Source organism: Chionomys nivalis, chromosome 1 (assembly GCF_950005125.1).
Source record: "Chionomys nivalis chromosome 1, mChiNiv1.1, whole genome shotgun sequence".
NCBI lineage: Eukaryota > Metazoa > Chordata > Mammalia > Rodentia > Cricetidae > Chionomys > Chionomys nivalis.
In genome coordinates, this window is record NC_080086.1 from 188772428 (window position 1) to 188794154 (window position 21727).

General features: G+C 35.4%; 1 protein-coding gene across 1 annotated transcript in view; it reads left to right on the forward strand.

The window, feature by feature from the left end:
* Bmt2 (base methyltransferase of 25S rRNA 2 homolog) overlaps positions 1-21449 on the forward strand; it is a 51768-nt gene extending 30319 nt beyond the window's left edge. The window contains exons 3-5 of the mRNA XM_057784602.1: positions 3891-4061; positions 16135-16249; positions 18312-21449. Of these exons, the coding sequence (XP_057640585.1) occupies positions 3891-4061; positions 16135-16249; positions 18312-18941 (916 nt within the window). The 3' untranslated portion in view covers positions 18942-21449. The remainder of the gene's footprint in view (positions 1-3890; positions 4062-16134; positions 16250-18311) is intronic.
* Positions 21450-21727: the final 278 nt, after the last annotated feature.

Here is a 21727-nt window from a genome sequence, read left to right on the forward strand (position 1 = left end):
ATTATTTCCCTTCCCTCAACCTCTCCCTTCCCTACCCCCTCCAAAAATCCCAAACAAACAGTAAACAAAAAATGAAAATGAAAACAAATAAAAAAGCTAGTAAGACCAAAAAATAACAACAAAATTAAACAGGAAGTTCACAAAAGACAAACATAGAGCCCCTTTCGTATTGTCCAACTACTCCTGGACTTGCTCTGTACTAAGCTTAACAGTATTTCATTCCGAATGCTCGCGTCTGTGTTTATCAGGCACGTTGGCCTGTCATTTGTCTGTTTTAGTTTCATTGCTGTTGTGTTTTCACCTGGTTTGGGTAGTATAGTAATACTGACTCATAGAATAAGTTTAGGAGTGTTCCTCCTATTTCTACTCTTTTGAATAACGTAAGAATGATTGGTTGTGGTTCTTTGAAAGTCTGGTAAAGTTCTGTTGTGAATCCATCTGGTCCTGGGTGTTTCTTAGTCAAAAGACTTTCTATAACTGAATTTCCTGTGTTATTATGGATCTGTTTAGACTATTGACCAGTCATTGGTTTAAGTTTGGTAACTTGGAAATTTATCCATTTCATTTAGATTTTCCAACTTAAAAGAGCACAGGTTTTTTTCAAGTATTCCCTTGTCACATTTTTAATTTCTCAGCATGTGTGTTTGTGAGCTATTGTAATGTTTCCCTGATCATTTCTTTTCTTTGGGGAAGAGTAGGGTTAGTTGGGCTGAGTATATGTATTGTTTATCTCTTCAAAGAATCAGCTCTTAAATGTATTAATTCCTTGTATTGTATGTTTACATTTTATTAATTTTTACTTTTATTTTTCTTAATGCTTGTTGTCTCCTGGGTTTAAGTTTTCTTCTCGATTTTCTAAATTTTTGAATTGAACCATTAAGTAAGTCATTTATTGGTGCTCTTCCTAGCTGTGTAATATGTAGGTACTTAGGGCTATAAATATTTCTTTCAGAGCTGCTTTTATTGTGCCCCATAGGTTTTGTTGTTTTTCATTTTGATTTAGTTCTAGGATAGTTTGATTATTTTTTCTTGATTCTTTTTCCCTTTGATCCATTCCTCATTCAGTAGTGAGTTGTTTAGTCTTTATGAATTTGTACACTTACTAAAGTTTTATTCATTGTCAATTTTATTTATTTATTGATTGATTGATTGATTGATTTTTGCACACTGGTCAGATAGGATGCATGAAATTATCAGTATTTTTTCTGTTAGTTTGGGGTCCCAGCATGTGGTTTATGTTAGAGAAGTTTTCATGGGCTTCTGAGTAGAATGTAGATTCTTTGATGTTTGGTTGAAATATTTTGTAGTTATCTCTTACGTTCATTTGATATAATATTTTTAATTCTGAGATTTCTCATTTTGTTTGTTTTGTCCAGATACCCTGTCTATTGGATGAATTACAGTATTGAAATCACTTACTATAATTGGGGTTTGTGTCTTTACTTCTATTTGTATGTTTTTTATGAAACTGCGTACACCAGTGTTTGATGAATTTATGTTTAGTATTATGTTATTTTCTTGATTAATTGGTATCTTGATTGTAGTGAAGTGCCCTTTGTTTCTTTTAATTGCTTTTAGTTTGAGATATATTTTGTTACATGTTAAGATGACTATGTGTGCTTGTTCCTGATCCCATTTGCCTGGAATACTTTTTTCCATCCTTTCATTTTAAGATGGTGCCTATTTTTCAAGCTGAGTTTCTTGTATAAAATAAAAGATGGATTTTGTTTCTTATCCATTCAGCTAGCCTATGTCTTGATGATGAATGTTTACATTCTTACAGAAAGGTTTGTATAGATTGCAATCATTAGTTGTGCTTTGTAGTTCTTTAATTACAGCTTCTTTGTTGTTTATTTCTAGAGTCTCTTGGCTATGTTTAGTCTCTTTTCTTTTAGAAGTCTTGCTTCCAGTATTCTACTTAGTGTTTTTATTATTGGGTTGGATATGAAGTTTTTTAGACTATTTGGGTCAAGGAAAGTTTTTTTCTACTTCAACTGTGGCAAATAGTTTTCCTGGTTACAGTAGCTTAGGTTGACAGCCATAGTCTTTTAGAACTTGGAATACCGTGCTCCAGAAGGCTTTCAGAGTTCCCACTGAGAAATCAACTGTTATTCTGATGGTTTTTCCTTTATATGTAACTTTTTTTGTTTTACAACTTTCAACATTTTTCTTTATTCCATGTATTTAGTGTTTTAACTATGATATGTTATGAGGTGTTTCTTTTCTAGTCTTGTCTATTTGCTGCTCTGTGCACTTCTATTTGCATGGGCATGTCGTTACTTAGTTTGGGGAAGTTTTCTTCTACACTCTTGTTAACCCACAATACTTCTCCCTCACATTTCTTGGTGTCTCATATGTTTTGCATGTTCCTTTCCTGTGCTTCAGATTTTTTAAAAATATTCTTTGTTTATTTGATAGATAGATCCTCTATTCTATCTTTGTGTACTGATAGTCTATTTTCTGCTTGATTCTTTCTTCTTGTATGCAAGGCTTTCCCCTGAGTTTTCTAATTGAGATATTTTGAGTTTTTAAATTGTGTCTTCATTTCAGTTTGTGTTCTCTTCAACAGTTCTATTTATTGAATTCTATTTTCAGATCCTGAATTATCTTTATTTAGCAGTGTATTTGTATTTTCTTAGATATCGCTCAGGAGTTTATCGTTATCCTCTTGGAATTCAATGAACTATTTGTTCATTCGTCTTTAAATTAGATTAATTCTTTGATAAAATTTATAATTTTTCTAATTATAGAATATTTCTATAGGACTGATAAGTTGGATATAAGACAGACTGCCTTTGCTGTTTGTGTTGTTTTGTTTTTGTAAGATAATTGAGGCCTGGGAACTCTCTTTGTGTTTGATGTAAGAATTGGGCCTGCCTTAGATTGGGCTACTGTAGTAACTGATGGTGAGCTGTTTAACTGGACCAGGCAAAGATGACTCCCACCCACAAATCTGGAGCTACAATAGTAGGTGTAGAGATTACAGTGAGTAAAAAGAAGGTTGGAATAGCTAAAGAACATCTCACCAGTCAAAGATGGATCATGAACAAAGCAGACTCAAAGCCCAACAAGCAGATTGGAACTAGGGCTGTAGGTGTGGAAATGACAACAGGTAGGGTGAATCATGGGATAAGAAAGAAACTGCTCATCCACCCAGCAAAGGTGGCACTGGAAAGAAAGAGTTAGGGATCTTAGGTTGCAGTCTGAGCTATGCTCATATATAGATAGCAAATATATGGAGGACGAATAGCAAATGGAGTTGTTACTTACCTAATGAGAGTGGCTTAGGAACCACCCTATTTAACATTTTTATACAATAATGTTTTGAAATTGCAATTGTATTAATCAGTATTCTCAAGAGGAACAGAACTGATTGAATCAATCAGTCTTTTCTAGAAAGAAAGGAAAAGAGAGAGAGAGAGAGAGAGAGAGAGAAAGGAGAATTCATCAGAGTAGTTAATTGGCTGTCGTCTAGTTAATCCAGTAGGCTTTAATACCAAGGAAGGAATGAGCCAGAGAGCCCAGGGGCAAGCAAGCAAAGAACAAGTGCTTCTTTCTTCCCCATCCTTCATGTAGGCTGCCAATAGAAGGTGTGGCCCAGATTTAAGGTGCTTCTTTCTACCTCAGAGGTGGATTTAGGGTGGGTCTTCTCACCTCAGTGATCCAATCAAGAAAAATCTCTCACAGTTGTACCCAGCCACTTGTCCAGATGTAGTCAACAAGCAAGAATAGCCATCACTGTAATATTTGACCTTTTAAAATGGGACCTTTTTATTTGAAAGTTTCCCACCTTGAATAATGAAGGGTGGGGTTTTTGTTTGTTTTCTTGTTTGTTTGTTTTACTTCATCACATCTAATGTTTTAAAATACAACTTCATTTTGATTTTTAGTATATGCAGAGAGTATTTCCAAAATGGTGGGAAGAGAAAAGCACTTGAGAAAGACGAGAAAAGAGCTGTACTCGCCACTAAGACCACTCCAGCCTTAAACGTGCACGAGTCTTCTAAACTTGAAGGTCGTTTAACAAACCTCAGCTTTACAAGTCCTGAATTTATAACTGAGTAAGTATACTTTATCTGTTGCAGTCAACATTTCCCCAGGTAGCTATGTTAATGTGAATAATGCAATAGAGTGGCTTACATAGAATAAAATAGAGTAATACACAATACATAGTAGCAGGCCATTTATTTTCTCCTCTGGTATATGTAAGTTTCAGAAACAAAAATTTATAATGTAAAGTACATTAAGTATAGGAAAACTTAGTGTTCGTATAGCATATGATGTCCATATAAAAATGAAAACAGTGTGGTTTATTAAATGTTATAATGACAATTATATGTTGTGACAATTAAATGCTATTATGTCAAAGAATCAAAGCAGTGAAAACCAATTAAACTGTTTAAAGTATTTAGCTACTAAGAAATTGCAAATAAAATGTATTAATACTAACCAACCATCATCATGTTGTTGAATTGAAAATGTGTCTGTTGGTGATATATGTATGCATATGCATATAGGTATAAACTATACATGAGTATTATAGTCCAATTAATCATTAGTATTAATATTATGTATGCATATTACTGTCAGAATAAATTTGATGTCAAATAACTTACTGTTTGAGAGTTATAGAAACATTCTTGATAAATGCTGAAATTTGATAACAACAAAATTAAATTCTTAAACAATTTCAGAACTGTTGATGCCAGAATAGAATTATCTTTGGTTATTCTGACCTTAATACTGTGTTAAAAGTATTACCTAGTTATGAATAATTTTATATAAATAAAATCAACACATCATCGATTACATCACTAGGAAAGAATAAATCATCTTTACCTTTATTATTGCAAAGCTAATAACGACTTACTAAACATCCTGTACCTTTGATGTCAGGAAATATATAAAATATTTTTAAGTTATTGACTAAGGCTATAGCTTAGTGGTAGAGTACTTTCCTAGCATCTATGAGGCCATAGGTTCAATCCCCAATACTGCCAAATAAATAAAATGTTGATAAAAATAAGGAGTTATATAGCTACATCAAAACAAGTAGCTCTGAAAAGCTTTAGCTCTGCATTTTCTATATGGTTCTTTAGCTTCAGTCTCTGAGGATTTTTTTTTATATATTTCTGTCATATTTTTCATTGATTCTTTAAACATAGTTTCTTTTAATTCTCTAAATTCTTTAAAAATTTTGCTTTTGAGGTGGGATCTTTTTATGTAACTCAGTTGGCCTTGAATTCCTGAGATCAAGCAATCGTTGCCTCATCTGCAGCTGAGACTGCAAATGTATACTTCATACCCATTTAGCCCTTTTACATTCATTGTCTTGAAATTTTTATCTGCAAAATCTCATACTTTTCACTCATTCTGAGTGGATCACACTTTTATACATTTTTTGCATGTTTTACAGTCCTCTGTTGGGGATTGGACATTGTTCCTAATCTCCCACAAAACTTGTCATTTAGAGTTTTCTCCTAAGCAGGGGGTCAAGGAATAGGATCACTTTCTCTGTCCTTCCTTCCTCCTTCCCTCCTTTCTTCTTTCTCTTTTCTCCTTGTGTCTCTTTTTCTTTTCTCTAGATGTAATTGTAATTCATCTTCAAGTTATGTGGTTTGTGTATGCTGATGCCTGTGTTGCCTCTTTTTTAGTTGATTAATTTAAGTCAGTTTTCTAGGATTTGTACCTCTATCTTCATAGCTGAATGATTAAACACTGATAGATTAGAAGCTGGGCCAGGATGATTCCCATCTTCTGCTTGTCAGTGTATATATTTATTGAAGAAGATAGTGTCAAAGTAAACAGTATGCAAACCAACCTCCCCTTCATGTTTTGCCATTCCTTCTTGAGGGTCCTGTACATTGACTTCTTTGCCATGGTCTTGTGGGGAGCTTATCTAGTTCCTCTATGTCTGTTTGATTTTTCAGGATCTTGTTACTATATTTCTGATTTATCCTTTAGTCTGAAGCTCAGCCTGACGAAGAGTAGCATAGCAACCTGAGAGTAGCATACCTGCTGACTGTCCCCGTTTGTTCCAACCAAGTTTACTTCCTTTACTGAAAATACTCTGTAAAGTCTTCACCCCACACTCAAAATCAATTCAGCCCTCTCCAGCAGTGAAGTTGCTGCAGTTTCACAGCAAGCTTTCTTCCAGAAGAATCTGAGGTTTTCTTTTGATGAAGCAGGCATGGTAGAAACTAGCACAGTCCCAGGAAGCATAGCACAGATATTCAGTGCTCTTAACATATATTCAGCTTCTTTTCATGGCATTCTTCACCCTACTTGCCTCTCCTTTAAACCCCTTGCAATGTTTATTTTTCATGTCTTTGTTCAACCTTATAGTTACTTCTTGAAAAATAGATTTGTTGATGTGTTTAGTTACAGGTCTCATTGCTGTGATAAAAGACCTGGCGAAAGTAACCTAAGGATTTATTTTTGCTCCAGGTCAAGGGTAGCCAAATCAATCATCTTGATTAGGGAAGGCATGGCAATAGGACAGGCAGTTGCTCTGCTGTGTTCACATAGGGACGCCAAGAAGGATGAACGCTAGCTCATCCCCTGCTTTCTCATTTCTGCTCAGTCCAGAACTCACCTCGGCACTGGGGTGTCCACAATAAAGATGGCTCTTCTCACCTCAGGGAATCTAATGTTGATAATTCCTCACAGGCATGCCCAGAGGCTAACTGATCTGTAATCCCAGCAATCCCCTTCAGACAGGCACAGGGGCTTGTTCTCAAGAGAGTCTGGACTTTGCTATATTGACAGACAGCGTTAACTCACAGCCAGCCTTTGCCATGGTCAGCTGTCTTCTCTGATTTAGTTGTAAAGGGGAAAATGTGGTTTCTTAGTATTTAAAGTATTTAAGTGTGATTGTTAAAGGCTGGAATTTGTGCTATATAACAATAAACATTTAGAGTGATTTTCCTAAGATAACTATATTTTTCCACCCAAATACTGTAAGAACTGGGACCCCAACATGCAAATATGTGAGCCTGTGGGGCTGAATCTCACTCACACCACAACAGCAGTGTTATTTAACTTTTCTTGTACATTATTGTAGTGCTTATGTCATATTAAAAAAATCACTACTAGAGATTTTCCTGACTACCAATAAAATGAAGATATGAAAATGTTGTTTGTAAGATTATAAAAGAAAGGGAAAGCCCTCAGTCATGGCTACATTTTAATTGCACTTCTTCCTAGGTTTTTTGCAGGGCACTTATGACTTTTTGTTCAGTAAACACTATGCCCATAAAGAATTTTGTAAACTCTTGCCAATAAAACATTCACTTTTGCATAATATTCTTCATAAAAATTTCACATTGTGTGTGCCTCAGTCTAATGATCGAAATCTGCTAGATATTAAGAAAAACACGTCCTATATGATTATCTATTACTAAATAGAGTATATGTGAGAGAAGATGGTATGATTGTCTATGTAGGATCGTTGTAGATGGTTCTAGGCTCTTGCACATTATTGTTGAATTGAGTCCAGTAAATGTCCATTTACCCAAATCTACCAACATTGTGTGTTTTCATGTTTTTGTTTTCTCTTTTGACACTGGAATAAATTGCCAATCCCTTGTATTAATATATAAAAATATTAATACAAATGTGTACACTTGGAACTGAATGTAAAGGTTTTTATTTACTTTGCTAAATGCTAATTCAAGAAGTTTGTAAATACCTGATCAGAAAGATTAGCAAAATTATCAAGATAACAATCCATCACTGAATGAAGTCATGGTAGGAACCTGGAGGTAAGAACTGATTCAGGGGCATAGGGAAAGTGGTGCTTACTAATTTGCTCCTCATGACTTGTTCAGCCTGCTTTCTTATTACGTCCAAGACCACCTGTCCTGGAATGGATTGTCCCTAGGGAGCTGAACCTACCCACATAAATCATTAATCAGGAAAATGTCCCCTCCAGGCTTTTTCACAGACAAATTTGATGAGGGTTTTTTTCCAAATGACTCTTATCTTGTGTTGACAAACACAGACCTTCACATCCATCATTTGAGAAACTTCTTATTAAAGTGGGCGGTGGTTGACACAGAGATTCATAACTGGGCAAAGTATAGATAATTGACTTTGGAGTGCTGAGCCCCAAATAAAACTTCTGTTAGATCCCCCCCCACCTACAAAGCTTAGGGAACATCACAGCAGATAGAGCCGGAAGAGTATAAGAACCTGTGGTCAAAGACTGTAGTGAATGTTCTCTGGGTGTGACAGCACCATTGTACTCAGTAATGCACAGTATCTGTGGCTGCCTGTAGAAGGATCAGCACGCGAGTAAGCTGGTTAGTATTGCAGCATGGGTGGGAAGGGAGACTCACAAGGGCCCACTCCTCCCTGAGAGCTATTGATAGTTGATGACTGCTGGTGGAAGAAGAGTCAGGGTTTGTTTTTTTTTTTTTTTTTTTTTTTTTTTTTTTTTTTTTTTTTTTTTTTTTGAGGGGCATGGCTGCATGGCTTATCTTAGGTATCCATGTCCCACTACATGGCCCTATGTCTATGTACATACTGGCAGCAGTTTTGTTTTTTGTTTTTTTTTTTTATTTAGATCAGGTTTCTCTGTATCACAGAGTTGGCTTTCCTAAAACCCACTTTGTAGGCCAGACTGGTATGAAACTCACAGAGATCCACCTGCTTCTGCCTTCCTAGTGCTGGCATTAAAGGTGTACACCACCACCACACAGCAGTGGGCTATAAATTAAAAGAGAAGAGCATTTGAAGTTGGGAGGCAAAGGTGAGGGTCTGAGAGAAGGTGGAAGAAGGGATATGATCAAAATACATTGCATGAATATATGAAAATCAAAAATCCTAGAGCTCTGACCTTCCAAATTACTGGTTGTCAAGAATGAATGTAGTAGTGATGATAGAAATTCAAATATCATTTGATTAACAACTCAGTTGGGAAATCATCATGAGACCAGAACCATGATCAAACTTCTGTAATAACTGTATTTAGAGGAAAGTCATGACTACAAAGCATTTTCTTTTGTTGTTGTTGTTTTTATTAAGCTATACATTTCTGTCCTCTCCCTATAAAATATTTTCTATTGAAATAAGTACTGTTTTGAGGATTCTATGAAATAAATGTGCCTTCTTAGTAAGAGTTTTAAATCATTTAAACATTTTGCTAATCTCATTTTTTATTTAATTTTGTGAACTATGTCCCCAACATCATTTAGATCTACTACCTAAACCAGATTATTATTACTTTGGTAAATGGAATTTAATCTAACTTGATCTAATGTAAATATAAATCTAGTGAGACCTTATGCAAAACTTTAGAAAGATAATTTAAGGAATGGAGCCTTCCATGTTTTCTTTTGAAATAAATAAAATTGCTGATTTTACCAGTAAGATACAAACTAATTGGCTGTTTTTGGCTTTAACAACTAAGAGGTCATTGAAATTGAGGAATTTGTACTTTAAGGGTGGCAACTAAGTTTTAGTGATTTGGAGTTGAGTTGGGAAGTTCCTAGTAGGCTGTTGGCAATCTTCAAGTGTGATACGATAAGGGGAAAGGGTAATGAAGAAATACCTGGAAATGCAGACTGGGAGTTCTACCCAACTTGGTGCAACACATATTCATTTGCACCTCTATGTGCAGTGACCTGCTTTGTCACTATTCTGAGCCATCTAAATAAATACTTTAATGTTAACATAATCACATTTACAAAATTGTAAGACAGAGAGTAGCCCTCAGACTCCTGCCCAGATGTACAGGTCGGTTACAGAATCAGGTTGATTGAAGAGTAAGATATATAGCATTAGAATTTTAATCATCACCTATTATTTTCCCATGAGGACCACTTTCCTTTGTATGATTTTTATTAATTAAGTTTGTTCTTTAATAATTTCATGTGTGTATCTGATACATTCTGATTGCTTTCACCCCACTCTCCTCCCTTCTTCCTGTTGGTACTGTCCCTTGCTGTTATTCTCTTTGCCACATTCATGTCTCTCCTGTCTTTTTTGTTTTTTTTCGTGTCCCTCTGGGGCTGACCAGAGTCATCTGTGTGTACTTGAGATTGGAGCTATGTTTTGGATCCTGGTGGGTCCACACTGCATGCATGACTGGATTTTATTTATTCAGAACTACTCCCCAATAGTCAGGGGATGATAATGAAAACTACTTTAAGCTTCTGCCTCATCCCAGATAGAAAATTATCAGATAATATGCCCCAGTGTTAAAGGGGACATAGGAAAAAAGAATCCTTATTCGCTGTTAGTGGATGTTCAGATTGTCATTATGGAAATTCCTCAAAAAATTTATTTAAAATTAACTGCCACAAAACCCAGCTATTCTACTCCTAGATATATTCCCAGAGTATTCCATATCCTGCCACAGAGGTATTTGCACATCTTTGTTTATTGCTCCTATATTTACTATAGCAAGAAAATAGAACAATGTAGACATTCCTCAATAGAAGAATCAACAATGAAAATGTATGCACGTAAGATGGAATACTGTTTGGCTATAAAGAAAAATGAAATTATGAGATTTTTGGAACATGAGTGGACTGAGAATGTATATCAAACTAGGTCAGCCAAATTCAAAGAAAATAACCAGATTTTCCCCAACGTGTATCATCATTTATACGTAAACAGCTAGTAAGTGTAGGTGTAAGGTAACATTTAGAAAAGAAACCAGGAAAAGGTAGTATTAGGCAATGACAGAGGATGAAATGCAGGCCAAAGGACAAGAATTGTGAAAGAGAATACAAGGTACAAAGCTAAATTTTTTTTCCAGTCTCAACTGTGTGTTAGAGGTATTTTGTTCTGGGGTGTGTGTTTGTGTTGGACAAGTCTACAAAAATGTAATTGATTGCAAAAATGTAAAACCTTAAGCAAAGCTACTTCTTCTTTGTTGTAGATAGTCAGAATGGTGACTTGGTAGAAAAACCAACTCATTTTTTAAATTTCAATGCAGTTCTTTTCTGCTGAGTCAGGAGAAAAAAATGAAAGTTTAGGAGGAGTATTACATGATTTACAAGCCACCCATTCTGGAATGTTATTTTGAAAAGATATAATGCACAGTAAAAAGTATATTGCAGGTTGAATATCTAAATGGTTGGGAACAGCAGTGCTTTAGATTTCTGATTTGGGGAGATTATATACACAACAAATGAGGTAGCTTAGAGATAGAACCCAGGTGGGACGTCAGATTTATTTTTCATATAACATAGCCTAGAATTTAATTGTTACCCTATATGTAACAACATTATGCTTCTGATTACGACTCACAAAATTCCTCCAGAAATGCTATTGAACTCATTTTTTGTTAGCCATCTACCGCTAGGCATGGGCTTTCCTTAAATGTTGTTTGTATACCCAGTGAGACTTCATTGGAGAAAATACTTAACAATTGGTGATAGGTACAGCTAGAAAAGCTTGTTTCCTACAGTACGTCATCCCTTCTGTCTCCTACACCAGTCTTTCCACCTCATTTTCAGCAGAGAGCCCTGAGCCCTGAGGGGAAGGAATAGATGAAGACATCCCATTTAGGACTGAGTTTTCTAGGGTCTCTCACATTGTCCAGTTATGAGACTCTGTCTTTATAAACCTCCAGTCTTCAAAATTTTAAATCTAAAAAGATCCCAGCTTTGTTTGCAGCCTTGCTGTTTTGAAAAAATACAGTGTTCACATTATTTGGAAGAAGTTTGAAAAGAAGGGAAAATCAAGTAAGGAGAGCATACATACATACAAAAATTTCTACTAACTTTGTGTGTGTGTGTATGTATGTTAGAAATAGATCACTTGAAAAGAGATCATTTGATAATTTTTAAATCCTTGTGAGATCTAGTATTCAGGTTCATACAGATCAGATCTGTAGTGTATAACCCAATTTTAGCCAATTACTCATACATTTTGGGGTCTAAGCCTTCTACAATGAACTTATGCGATAGCTGCCCCTGTGTAAAGTGCTGCAGTAGGAGCTGACACTGCACATTGTTAACATCCCCTTGGCGCTTTCCGCCCTCCATCTGCCCTTGTTTGCTTTACCAAGCTACTGGAGAGCCTTCCTCTCCCTTCCCAGTGGCTTTGCTGTGTTTTACTTAGCTGATGAAGACTCCCTGCCTGATTGTGGACTTGCCAAAGTCAAAGCAGGCATCTTCAGCCATGGTGTTTCACAGAATTGTGAGATTTTTCCCTGACCAAGTTTTATAATACATTCTGCATTCATTTTTTTCTTATAAAAATAATGGCCTATTTCTCAGGATTGTATGGAAGTATATAAGGATATATTTCTAGAAGAATATATACATTTAATTTCAAGAATATCCTTTATGATTTGGGGGATGATAGTCCTCATGCATTTATTATTTATAATTCTCATCTGCAATCAGTTTGACTCTTTGTATAGAAGGGCTTGTGAAAATTATTCAGAAAGCAGTGTGCTTATATAACAATTCCATAAGTTATGTTCCTGCTGTGTAATTGAAGGATAGTGACTATCTTATTGTTGTATCTTTGAAAACTATGAAATGCCTAACATATAAATATCCACTAATATTTAAATAACTGAGAGAATAAACAAGGGCATAAGTGTATAAAATAAAGATTTGAGAATGGTTATTTCTGGAAAATGCCATGTTTTAAACTTAGGAGTGTTATTATTAACTTAACCAAAATTAAATGTGAACCTTTAGGTGAAGTGTTTGTAGAAATACACAAACTATGAAGAGTTCTGGATTTTTCTGTCAGTTCTATAGAGAAATGACTTTTGGAATTCAACAAAAATTTGTTACTTATATACATTTTTTATTTCAGCCATCAATTATAGTGGTCACAGTATTGAGTTTTTCAGAATGAATTGTCTTCCTCAATTTCACAACTTCTAAATAACATTGTTTGCCTTAAAAACACTCAATAGGAAAAACCTGTCTTCAAAAATTTCTGTACTATTATGGATTAGCTATAGGTTCAAGTCATACAAATGTAATAGCAGTTCTGAAATTGTGGGAAAGTCTCTTTTTAAAATAATTCATAGTATTCTAAGTTTATCCACTCTCTCAACTACAAGAGAACTGTTATGTGATGCCAAACTTTTCATAGAGCGTCATAGGAGCTGCAAAGGTAAGAGAGACTTAGTGAACTTAGTGCCTAGCCCAGGGCCACTCACTGTAGGCTTCCTAAGAAACCCCTGTATTAGACATTAGAAGCAGAGATGTTAGAAGTGGTGTGATATTCTTCTGTGCCTAACAAAGTCTATCATAGTTAGTTACTGTATGTATAAAGAAACTCAGTAATTCAGTGAATAGATTCTCTGTTAGAAGAAATTTTGAAATAAAGTATATTGCAGTTCCCAGTTATGTCAGTCTTATGACTGTGTTAAGTCTGACTTTATAACATGGAGACCAGGTGAGGCTAGAATCAGAAAAAATTAATGCTCTTTTCCCTTAATTTTCATGTTACCCTAGAATATCTTTCAGTCTGTGTACCATTCAGTAAAGTGAAATGCTGGAAGAGTAAGATGGAACTCCAAAAACATTGCTAGATTAAATGGAGATTAAAATGTTTAAGAATAAATTACTCAAAATGCGCTCCTTTAAAAAAGTTCTGTATTTTTTTAAATGATGATCTAATATCAGTATCTATGATTTAGCTCCTTTCCCTAGTTATATGATAGTAGGTATACTTTTTCTAGACTTACATTTAACCACCAGAGGGAAAAGAAGATCAATTGAAGTAATTACTTTGAAACTAAAATTGAAAACACTTCTTTTCCTTCTTTCTGCAAACCAAACCCTAGTCATTGGGCATGCTAAACACGTGAGCTACATTCAGCTTCAAAGAAAAATACTTTTGTGTTTAGCGTATTAGAAACCTTAAGACAGAAATTCAGGTGTATCAATTTTAAAATATGGCAGGATAAAAGGAGACCAATTGTATTAAAAGAAATAAAGTCTAGACATATTAGTGGTAATGACAGATCTATGCATCCATGAAAATTACTAGTATTCCTAATGACTGTGCCTCCTTTTAAGAAACTGTGTTCATTAAGTCATTCTTCGGACTTACTTTTGGGGCATGGAAACAACACGTTATAGTGCACTGCAAGGAGACTAACAGTGGGCTTCCCCAACCGTTCCTCTGTGCTTTCACTGTCACATACAGAGACTATGTTGGTATTGCATTTTAGTCAGGGTTTCTTTAAAAAGATCAATGGAATATGCATATATACACACAGTGAGAAGAATTCTGAAGAAATTGGCCCCCATGGCTATAGGGTTTGCCTGGTTTGCAGTCTGTAATGCAGGCCTAGTATGCTATGGATCCTGGGAATAGGAAGTACTGGAGGTGCTGAAGTCTGGAATCAGTCTGGAGGCATTCTTTTTAAAAAAACAATCTTTTCTTAACATACCAATCCCAGTTCCCTCTCCCTCCCCTCTTCCTGCTCTCCTCACCTTGCACCTACCGCACCCTTCCTCGTCTACTCCTCAGAGACAGTAAGGTTTCCCGTGGGGAGTTAGCAAAGTTTGGTGCATCTCTTTGAGACAGGACCAAGACCTTCCTGCCTATATCTAGACTGAGCAAGGTATCCCTTGAAAGAGAATAGGCTCCAAAAAGCCACTTGGAGCACTACAAATAAATCTTGGTCCCACTGCCAGTGGTCTTACAGAATGACCCAGCGACACAGCTGTCACCCATATTCAGAGGGCCTAGTTTGGGCCTATGAAGGTTCCCCCATTGTCAGTCTGCAGACTCCAGAGTTAGTGAGTTTCCACAAGCTCAGGTCAGCTGGGCATGTCTGTTCTTTTTCTCATAGCTTTCAACTGATTGACTGCAACTTCCCCATTTGCAGAGGGCAGTCAGCTTTGTTCAGACTTCTGATATATTAATTTTATCTTTAAGAAATACCTTCATGATATCTAGACTGGTATTTGATCAATTTTCATAGGTGAATTGAAGTTCTGATACTGCCTTCCCACACTGCCTCACAACTTGGCATTAGTGGGAAAATTTTTGAATGCCCTTTAAAATACTGTCTTTTAACATGCAAGGAAAAAACGTAGGCATGCTTCATTAAATATATAGCTTTCACAAGTAACTTACTGACATATAATAAGATATTATTAATTTAAAATTTGCACCAGTAGATCAGCAAAAGGAATTAGTAAATATGCTGAATACATAACCCCCTTATTAAATTTCTTCTCTAGAACATCACTTTTAGATATGTAATCTGAACCCCTCTAATGTAAATGCTAGAAAAAGCTAGACAAGTCTCTACACTTTAGCCTTCAAAAAGTACCAACATTCTGTCCTTACACAATTATTTATGTTCTCTTTATTTTTCCAATGTGTACTCATAAACTTTGTAGGGAAAATTATTGAAATGTTAGTTAACGTGGCGTATGTTCAAATTTGAAAAAGCTGTACTATTTTAATTATTGTTTTTATTTATATAGGATTGGGACAAATAAAGGCCATTGTCTACTGCCTAGAGCCATATTGAACTTCATTATGATTACATTTGCTATTTTCTGCTGTTTTTGGAAATGCGGAATGCTAGTGTACAATAAAGAAGTTTCCCTGACTTAAAGAATTCTATTTCATTATATTCCTTTGGTTCGTTTAAGTCATTGAGCTAAAGTTAAATCCAAAGATATGATTCTATTGACTATTGAGAATTAAATTGATTTTATTTTGTCTTGTACAACAATAGTTCTCAAAACGTGTTGTATGGATTTAAGATACTTTTGGAGTCTTTTTCTAGTGTAAAATTATTTTCACAATAATAAGCTGCCATTTGTTTTTGTGTGTATGTGCTTTTTTTCTGTGAGAGTAGTGTTTTCAGAGCCTGTCTTCATGCCAGGAAATACTACAGAAGCTTAAGTAGTACTCAAATAGCTGCTGGAGTCCACTGCATGCAAGATACCAGACACAGCTCAGGAAATAGAAAACAGGGGCTCACGTTTTACAGTCACTTTGAAAACTATTTTTAATTAAAGATTATTTCTGTTTTATCCTAGAGTGCATAGATGTTACTAACATTAACAGCATTTCTCCTAGGACAAGAGCTGATAATCTATATGATAATATTTATTCTTGTAGGTAAATTCTTACCTGTGTTATTTTCAGTTTGCTTTTTTTTAAACATGTGTCTGTTTTTAGGTTGCTTCAAGCCTCAGAAAAGATCAGATTACTTGATGTTGGCAGCTGCTTTAATCCATTTTTGAAGTTTGAAGAATTTCTAACTGTTGGGATAGATATTGTACCTGCTGTAGAGGTATGTGAATTTTAAAGACTTGATTTACATGTGTCTTTAAAAAGGAAAATCACTATCTTTACATTCTTTTAAAAAAAAAGCTAACATATACTTTCCTGTCTGGAACTAGTAAATTATTTCTATTCAAAACTATACATATTCTGAAAATTTTTAGCATTTAGCTAACTAATATTAATGTATTAAATTTATTTGTTTTGTTCCCAGGATTTGGCATACTATAGTAAAATCACTGTGATCTAAAAATCTGTAAGTTACAAAGATTTCTTTGTTCCAAAAAGTAAAACAACAACAAAGACAAGTGTATTGCTTAGGGTCCATAGTTTTGTCTGCCTTGGAACAACATCTACACAGAGTCTCCCATCTTAACCTCCCATCTTACTTTACGGTGCTGAGATTCCAGGTGTGTGCATTGCTTTCTATGTGAGTTCTAGGGGCTCAGATTCAGGTCAGCAAGATTTCATTGCAGGTGTTTTTTACCCATGGGCCCGTCTTTCAAACCCCGTAGTTCTTTCCTATTCTGTATCTGTAGCATTTTGGTGTTCAGGCAAATAAGACATATTTATATCTTTGTGTGTTCTGTTTTCCTTAGTCATTTGATGGTGTTAATTAAATTTAATGTTCAGTTTGCTTTAAGGCAGGAATTAACTTTTTAGGAGACTAACAGTAGTGTCAGTGCCATTTTAAATATTTTACTGAACTTTGAAGAGTGTTAGCATCATTCTGTGCCTACAAATCTGCCAGTTACTTTTGTGTGTCATTGTGACAAAGTACTTGACAAAGTCAGATTTAGGAGGGAAAGTTATTTTTGTCTCAGGATGTCAGAGGTTGCAGTAAGTTAGCTCGTTCATTCTGAGCCTGAGGCAAGGCAGACACTCCTCAGATGCAGAGATAGCGATGGAGACAGAGAAAGCATCCTTTGCCTTTAATTAAGCTTCACCTCCAAAGCATCCTTTGCCTTTAATTAAGCTTCACCTCCCAGTTGTCCATTCACCTGGGAGCCCATCACCCGATCAGTCCAGTAACGTGGTTAGCTTTTGTTTCTGGCGACTCCTTCTCTCCTCCCATTAAGGATGTGAGTTCCAGTAGCTGGTTCGCAGGCCTTTTTGCACACGCTCTTTGACAGGCATTTCATTTACAAACTGTTTAATATTTACCAGCTCTAATAATCTCCTTAAAATGTTTTTTTTTTTTAATTTTGTTTTGTTTTGTGCTTTGGGGGGAGTTGTTTTGTTTTGTTTTTTGCTTATTGGCTAACTGGTGATAATAAATTGAATATAAATGTGGCTTACATTAGAAATGAATCATTCCTGTATGTTCTTATCCAAATTAAATTCTAAATAAGCATCAGTTTTAAATAGATGATTTAAGTTCTTCCTAATTTCGAGTGTTTAGAAATTAGGGGCACTTAATTGCTCAGAATTTTTAAAATGAGTTGAGAACAGGGTATGGTAGTGCACACATCCAAACATGACACTTGAGAGGAGGAGATAAGTTCAGGACCCCCAAGTTTGCCTTGACTTTGAAGTTTGAAGCTACCCTGGACCACAGGAGACCCTGTCTCAAAAAAAAAATAGAAAATACTAAAAAGAAAGGAAAATCTGTGTAGAGCTAGAAGGGAAAGATAGTCATTACTAAATTCTGTTGAAAGGCTGTGAGATGTTAAATATTGCGGTGTGAAACTTATAATGGACATATTCTTTTAAAAAAAAAAGATTTATTTATTATGTGTACAGCATTCCTTCCATGTGTGCCCGCATTTCCAGAAGGGGGCGCCAGGTCTCATTATAGATGGCTGTGAGCCACCATGTGGTTGCTGGAAATTGAACTCAGGACCTCTGGAATAACAGTCAGTGCTCTTAACCACTGAGCCATCTCTCCAGTCCCTAATGGACATATTCTTGAAATTGTTTTTGTTTTTTTTTTTCCTTTCTGAGACAAGATCGAATTATGTCACCCAGGCTGATTCCAATGTATGCAGTCCTAAGTACTGACTGAAATTACAGGCATGCATATGGCACTCTTTGAAATTCTTAATATGCCTTTGTTGTTTTTATTTCTACAGAGTGTCTATAAGTGTGACTTCCTGAACCTGCAGCTTCAGCAGCCACTCCAGCTTGCACAAGATGCTATAGATGCTTTCCTGAAGCAGCTGAAAAATCCTATTGATTCTCTTCCTGGAGAACTGTTTCATGTGGTTGTTTTCTCTCTCCTCCTTTCCTATTTTCCATCACCCTACCAGCGATGGATTTGCTGCAAGAAAGCCCATGAGCTGTTAGTGCTGAATGGCTTATTGCTCATCATCACCCCCGATTCCTCCCATCAGAACCGGCATGCTATGATGATGAAGAGCTGGAAGATTGCTATAGAATCCCTGGGCTTTAAGCGCTTCAAGTATTCAAAATTTTCTCATATGCATCTCATGGCTTTTAGGAAAACCTCCCTTAAGACCACAAGTGACTTGGTTAGTAGGAACTATCCAGGGATGTTATATATTCCTCAAGATTTCAACAGTGTAGAAGATGAGGAGTATTCTAGCCCTTCCTGCTATGTCCGATCAGATATAGAAGATGAACAATTAGCATACGGTTTCACAGAGCTCCCTGATGCTCCTTATGACTCAGATTCTGGAGAAAGTCAAGCCAGCTCTATTCCATTCTATGAGCTAGAGGATCCCATCTTACTTTTAAGTTAATATAAAGCAAAAGGCCCTTTCATTCCAGACTCCTAAACTAATTGCTTACACTAATCAGAATACTAACATGAACTCAGTATTTAAAGCCTGGTTTGCATAGGAGAAATGCAAACATTTACAGAGTTCGCTATTTTTTTCTACTTCTGTATTTCAAAGTTTATTCTTATATAGGAAGCTTAAAGTTTCATGCAGAGTGACTTTGTCTTAGCAGAAACCACTGTTACTTTAGCATTTTACATTAAGATTTAAAAAGGTACCTCTTTTCTCTTTAGTGCTATGTGAAGTCTGATTTACTATGTATTTTCCTTTCAGTGTAGTGTTGACTTTACACCATTGTCATGAGGAACCTTAAGATGTGTAGAAAGCTGTAGATTGCACTTTGATGAGTCACAAGTTAAACATTTCGCACATAGGTTGGTTTAGTTGTTTGTGGTACACTTATCTTTTTCTTTAAATTGTTACCTATTACAGAAGACGTTTTATACTGTTTCATCTAAAGATGCAGTATTCCTGAACTTTTTGAAATTGAGGACAACTCTTAATATTAAGCTCATTTGGAAACATTAGACATTGAAAGACAGATTGCCCAAAGTGTATTCTAATTTCATTAACAGTACAGCAAACACCATTGCCAGAGTAATATTTGTATGACTTTCTTACTGATTTAGGCTTTGGTGTTCACCTGTGAAAGTTCGATTTTATTTTTAAAATTTAGAGAACATTTACAAAGTTTTCTGTTTAAGCAAGAAGTGGTGTATAATACTCAATGCTGACTGAGACCACCTTTGTGAAAGGGTTTGCACTTATAGAGTATTCTATTGAGACCAGCTGATAGGGTCCTTACCTGTCCATTAAGGCGGTGCTGCACTACAAGTTTGGGATTACATGAACGTTTTTGAAATTAACCCTCTACTGATAAATCTCATAGAATGGTCTTGACCTTTTGGTATCCTAATTTCTTTCTAAGCCCAAGCAGATAATTTTCTGTGACTATATAAACAATTAGTTGGCTGCGGGAAATATCCCTTTCTGTGTTTCTGAATCAGAAGCAAATGACTAACAAGAAATATATGTCCAAACAAGACAAGTTTAAATAGTTAAAACATGGTCCACGTTGTCTTGTCAGCCAGCAATTGTCATGTAAACTATCATTTTTAAGAGTGCCACTGTGTGGATTTTTTTCAAGTGGTTATTACATTAAAATTACCTCATACTGAGGTTTTTGCACTGAAATATAACAGTTTCAGATTTCATGGTTAATGGTGTGTGTGAGTGTGTGTGTGCGCGCACGTGGGTGCGTATGTGTATTTTTAAAGGAAACTTGCATTTTCAATAATTAATCCTAAATTTCATAAACTGCACTTCTTTACTCTGATAAACTGATGTTTTTGTGCTTATTGTGAATTGTTATAGTTAACTTTGAATGTCAAATTTTATTTAGAAATACAAAAACTTACCCTTTAAGATAGGTTCATTGTGTATACCCAATATTTCAAGTTCAGTTTCACATGCTAAATTAATGAAAGTAATATGATTATAACTAATTTTAGAAAAGTTGGTTGTGTAAATGCAATAAACATTGGTTGTTCAAATATGCCATAAATAACTTGAAATTTTTCATTTACTTTCAATAGCATACAGTTCCATAATTATTAAAGTTGATATTTCTTTTCATTTAGGCACTACAGGATAATGTCTTACAGCTTCCTCTAAAGAAAAGACAAAGATTGAAAAGGCACTATTTTCAGGATAAAACAAAACTATGTTTTGATAGCATCCCTCTTACCTATTTGTTTTATTTACTAGTTACAATTCTAAGAGCAAAGAAAAATACACCAAATGAAATTGCTTTGAAAGTAAATAAAACAGTGCTTTGGAAGGTTGATCTAGGTATGACCTTTGAGACAGCTTTTGTGTTACAGCAAAAATGTTGGTGCTATAAATTTTCTTGATTGTTTACTGATGTTGAGTCTGCTTTTTCCCAAGGTGTGCATGATGTATTTTAAGTAGTACTTAAAGATATCTCTTTATAAGAACTACTACCACTTAGTATAAATATGTTTGATTTTATATCATTTGTTACTGTAAACTTAGCTTATTCAAATTTGAACTTACACCAATACATATTCCACAAGGCCAGTTCAGGGTGTAAGTGCTGAAATATGAGCAGTCACTGGTTGGTGCCAGATTATATAAGTAATGACCAGTGAAGTTGATAGGTCCTTTCAATATTATATGGGTACGCTAAAAATGGTTTCATTTGGGAATAAATCATTTAAGGACCTTCCTCTTACATTCACAGCAATTTCTCAAAAATAATTCAGTATTTCAAAAACATGACTGTCGTGTTGTTGGTTGGGCTCATCGGGATTGTGAACAGATTATGTGGTTTTATCATAGTTGCAAAGTGGTTGGAGGTAGTATACCTGAAAATGTACGTCTGTGTTTGTTGTATTTTCTCACATTTTGTGAACAAAGCACATTTATTAAAAAATTTAAATTTTCTAATATTATTTGTCTATTACTTGTAAACGGAAAGGCTTTCTTTTTCTGTTTTTGACACAGTGTTTCTCTGTGTAGCCTAGCATCAGCTGGTCTCGAACTCAGAGATACACCTGCCTCAGCCTCCTATGTGCTGGGATTAAAAGGTGTGTGCCACCACTGCCTGGCAAAACTGTTGCTCCTTGGTGTGTTCCACTAACAAATTTGAAGGCTGGGGAGCAATTTAGAGTTTGACTTAGAATTTTGAATCTCACCTAGTCCAGTCGCTTTGTGTAATAGAGATC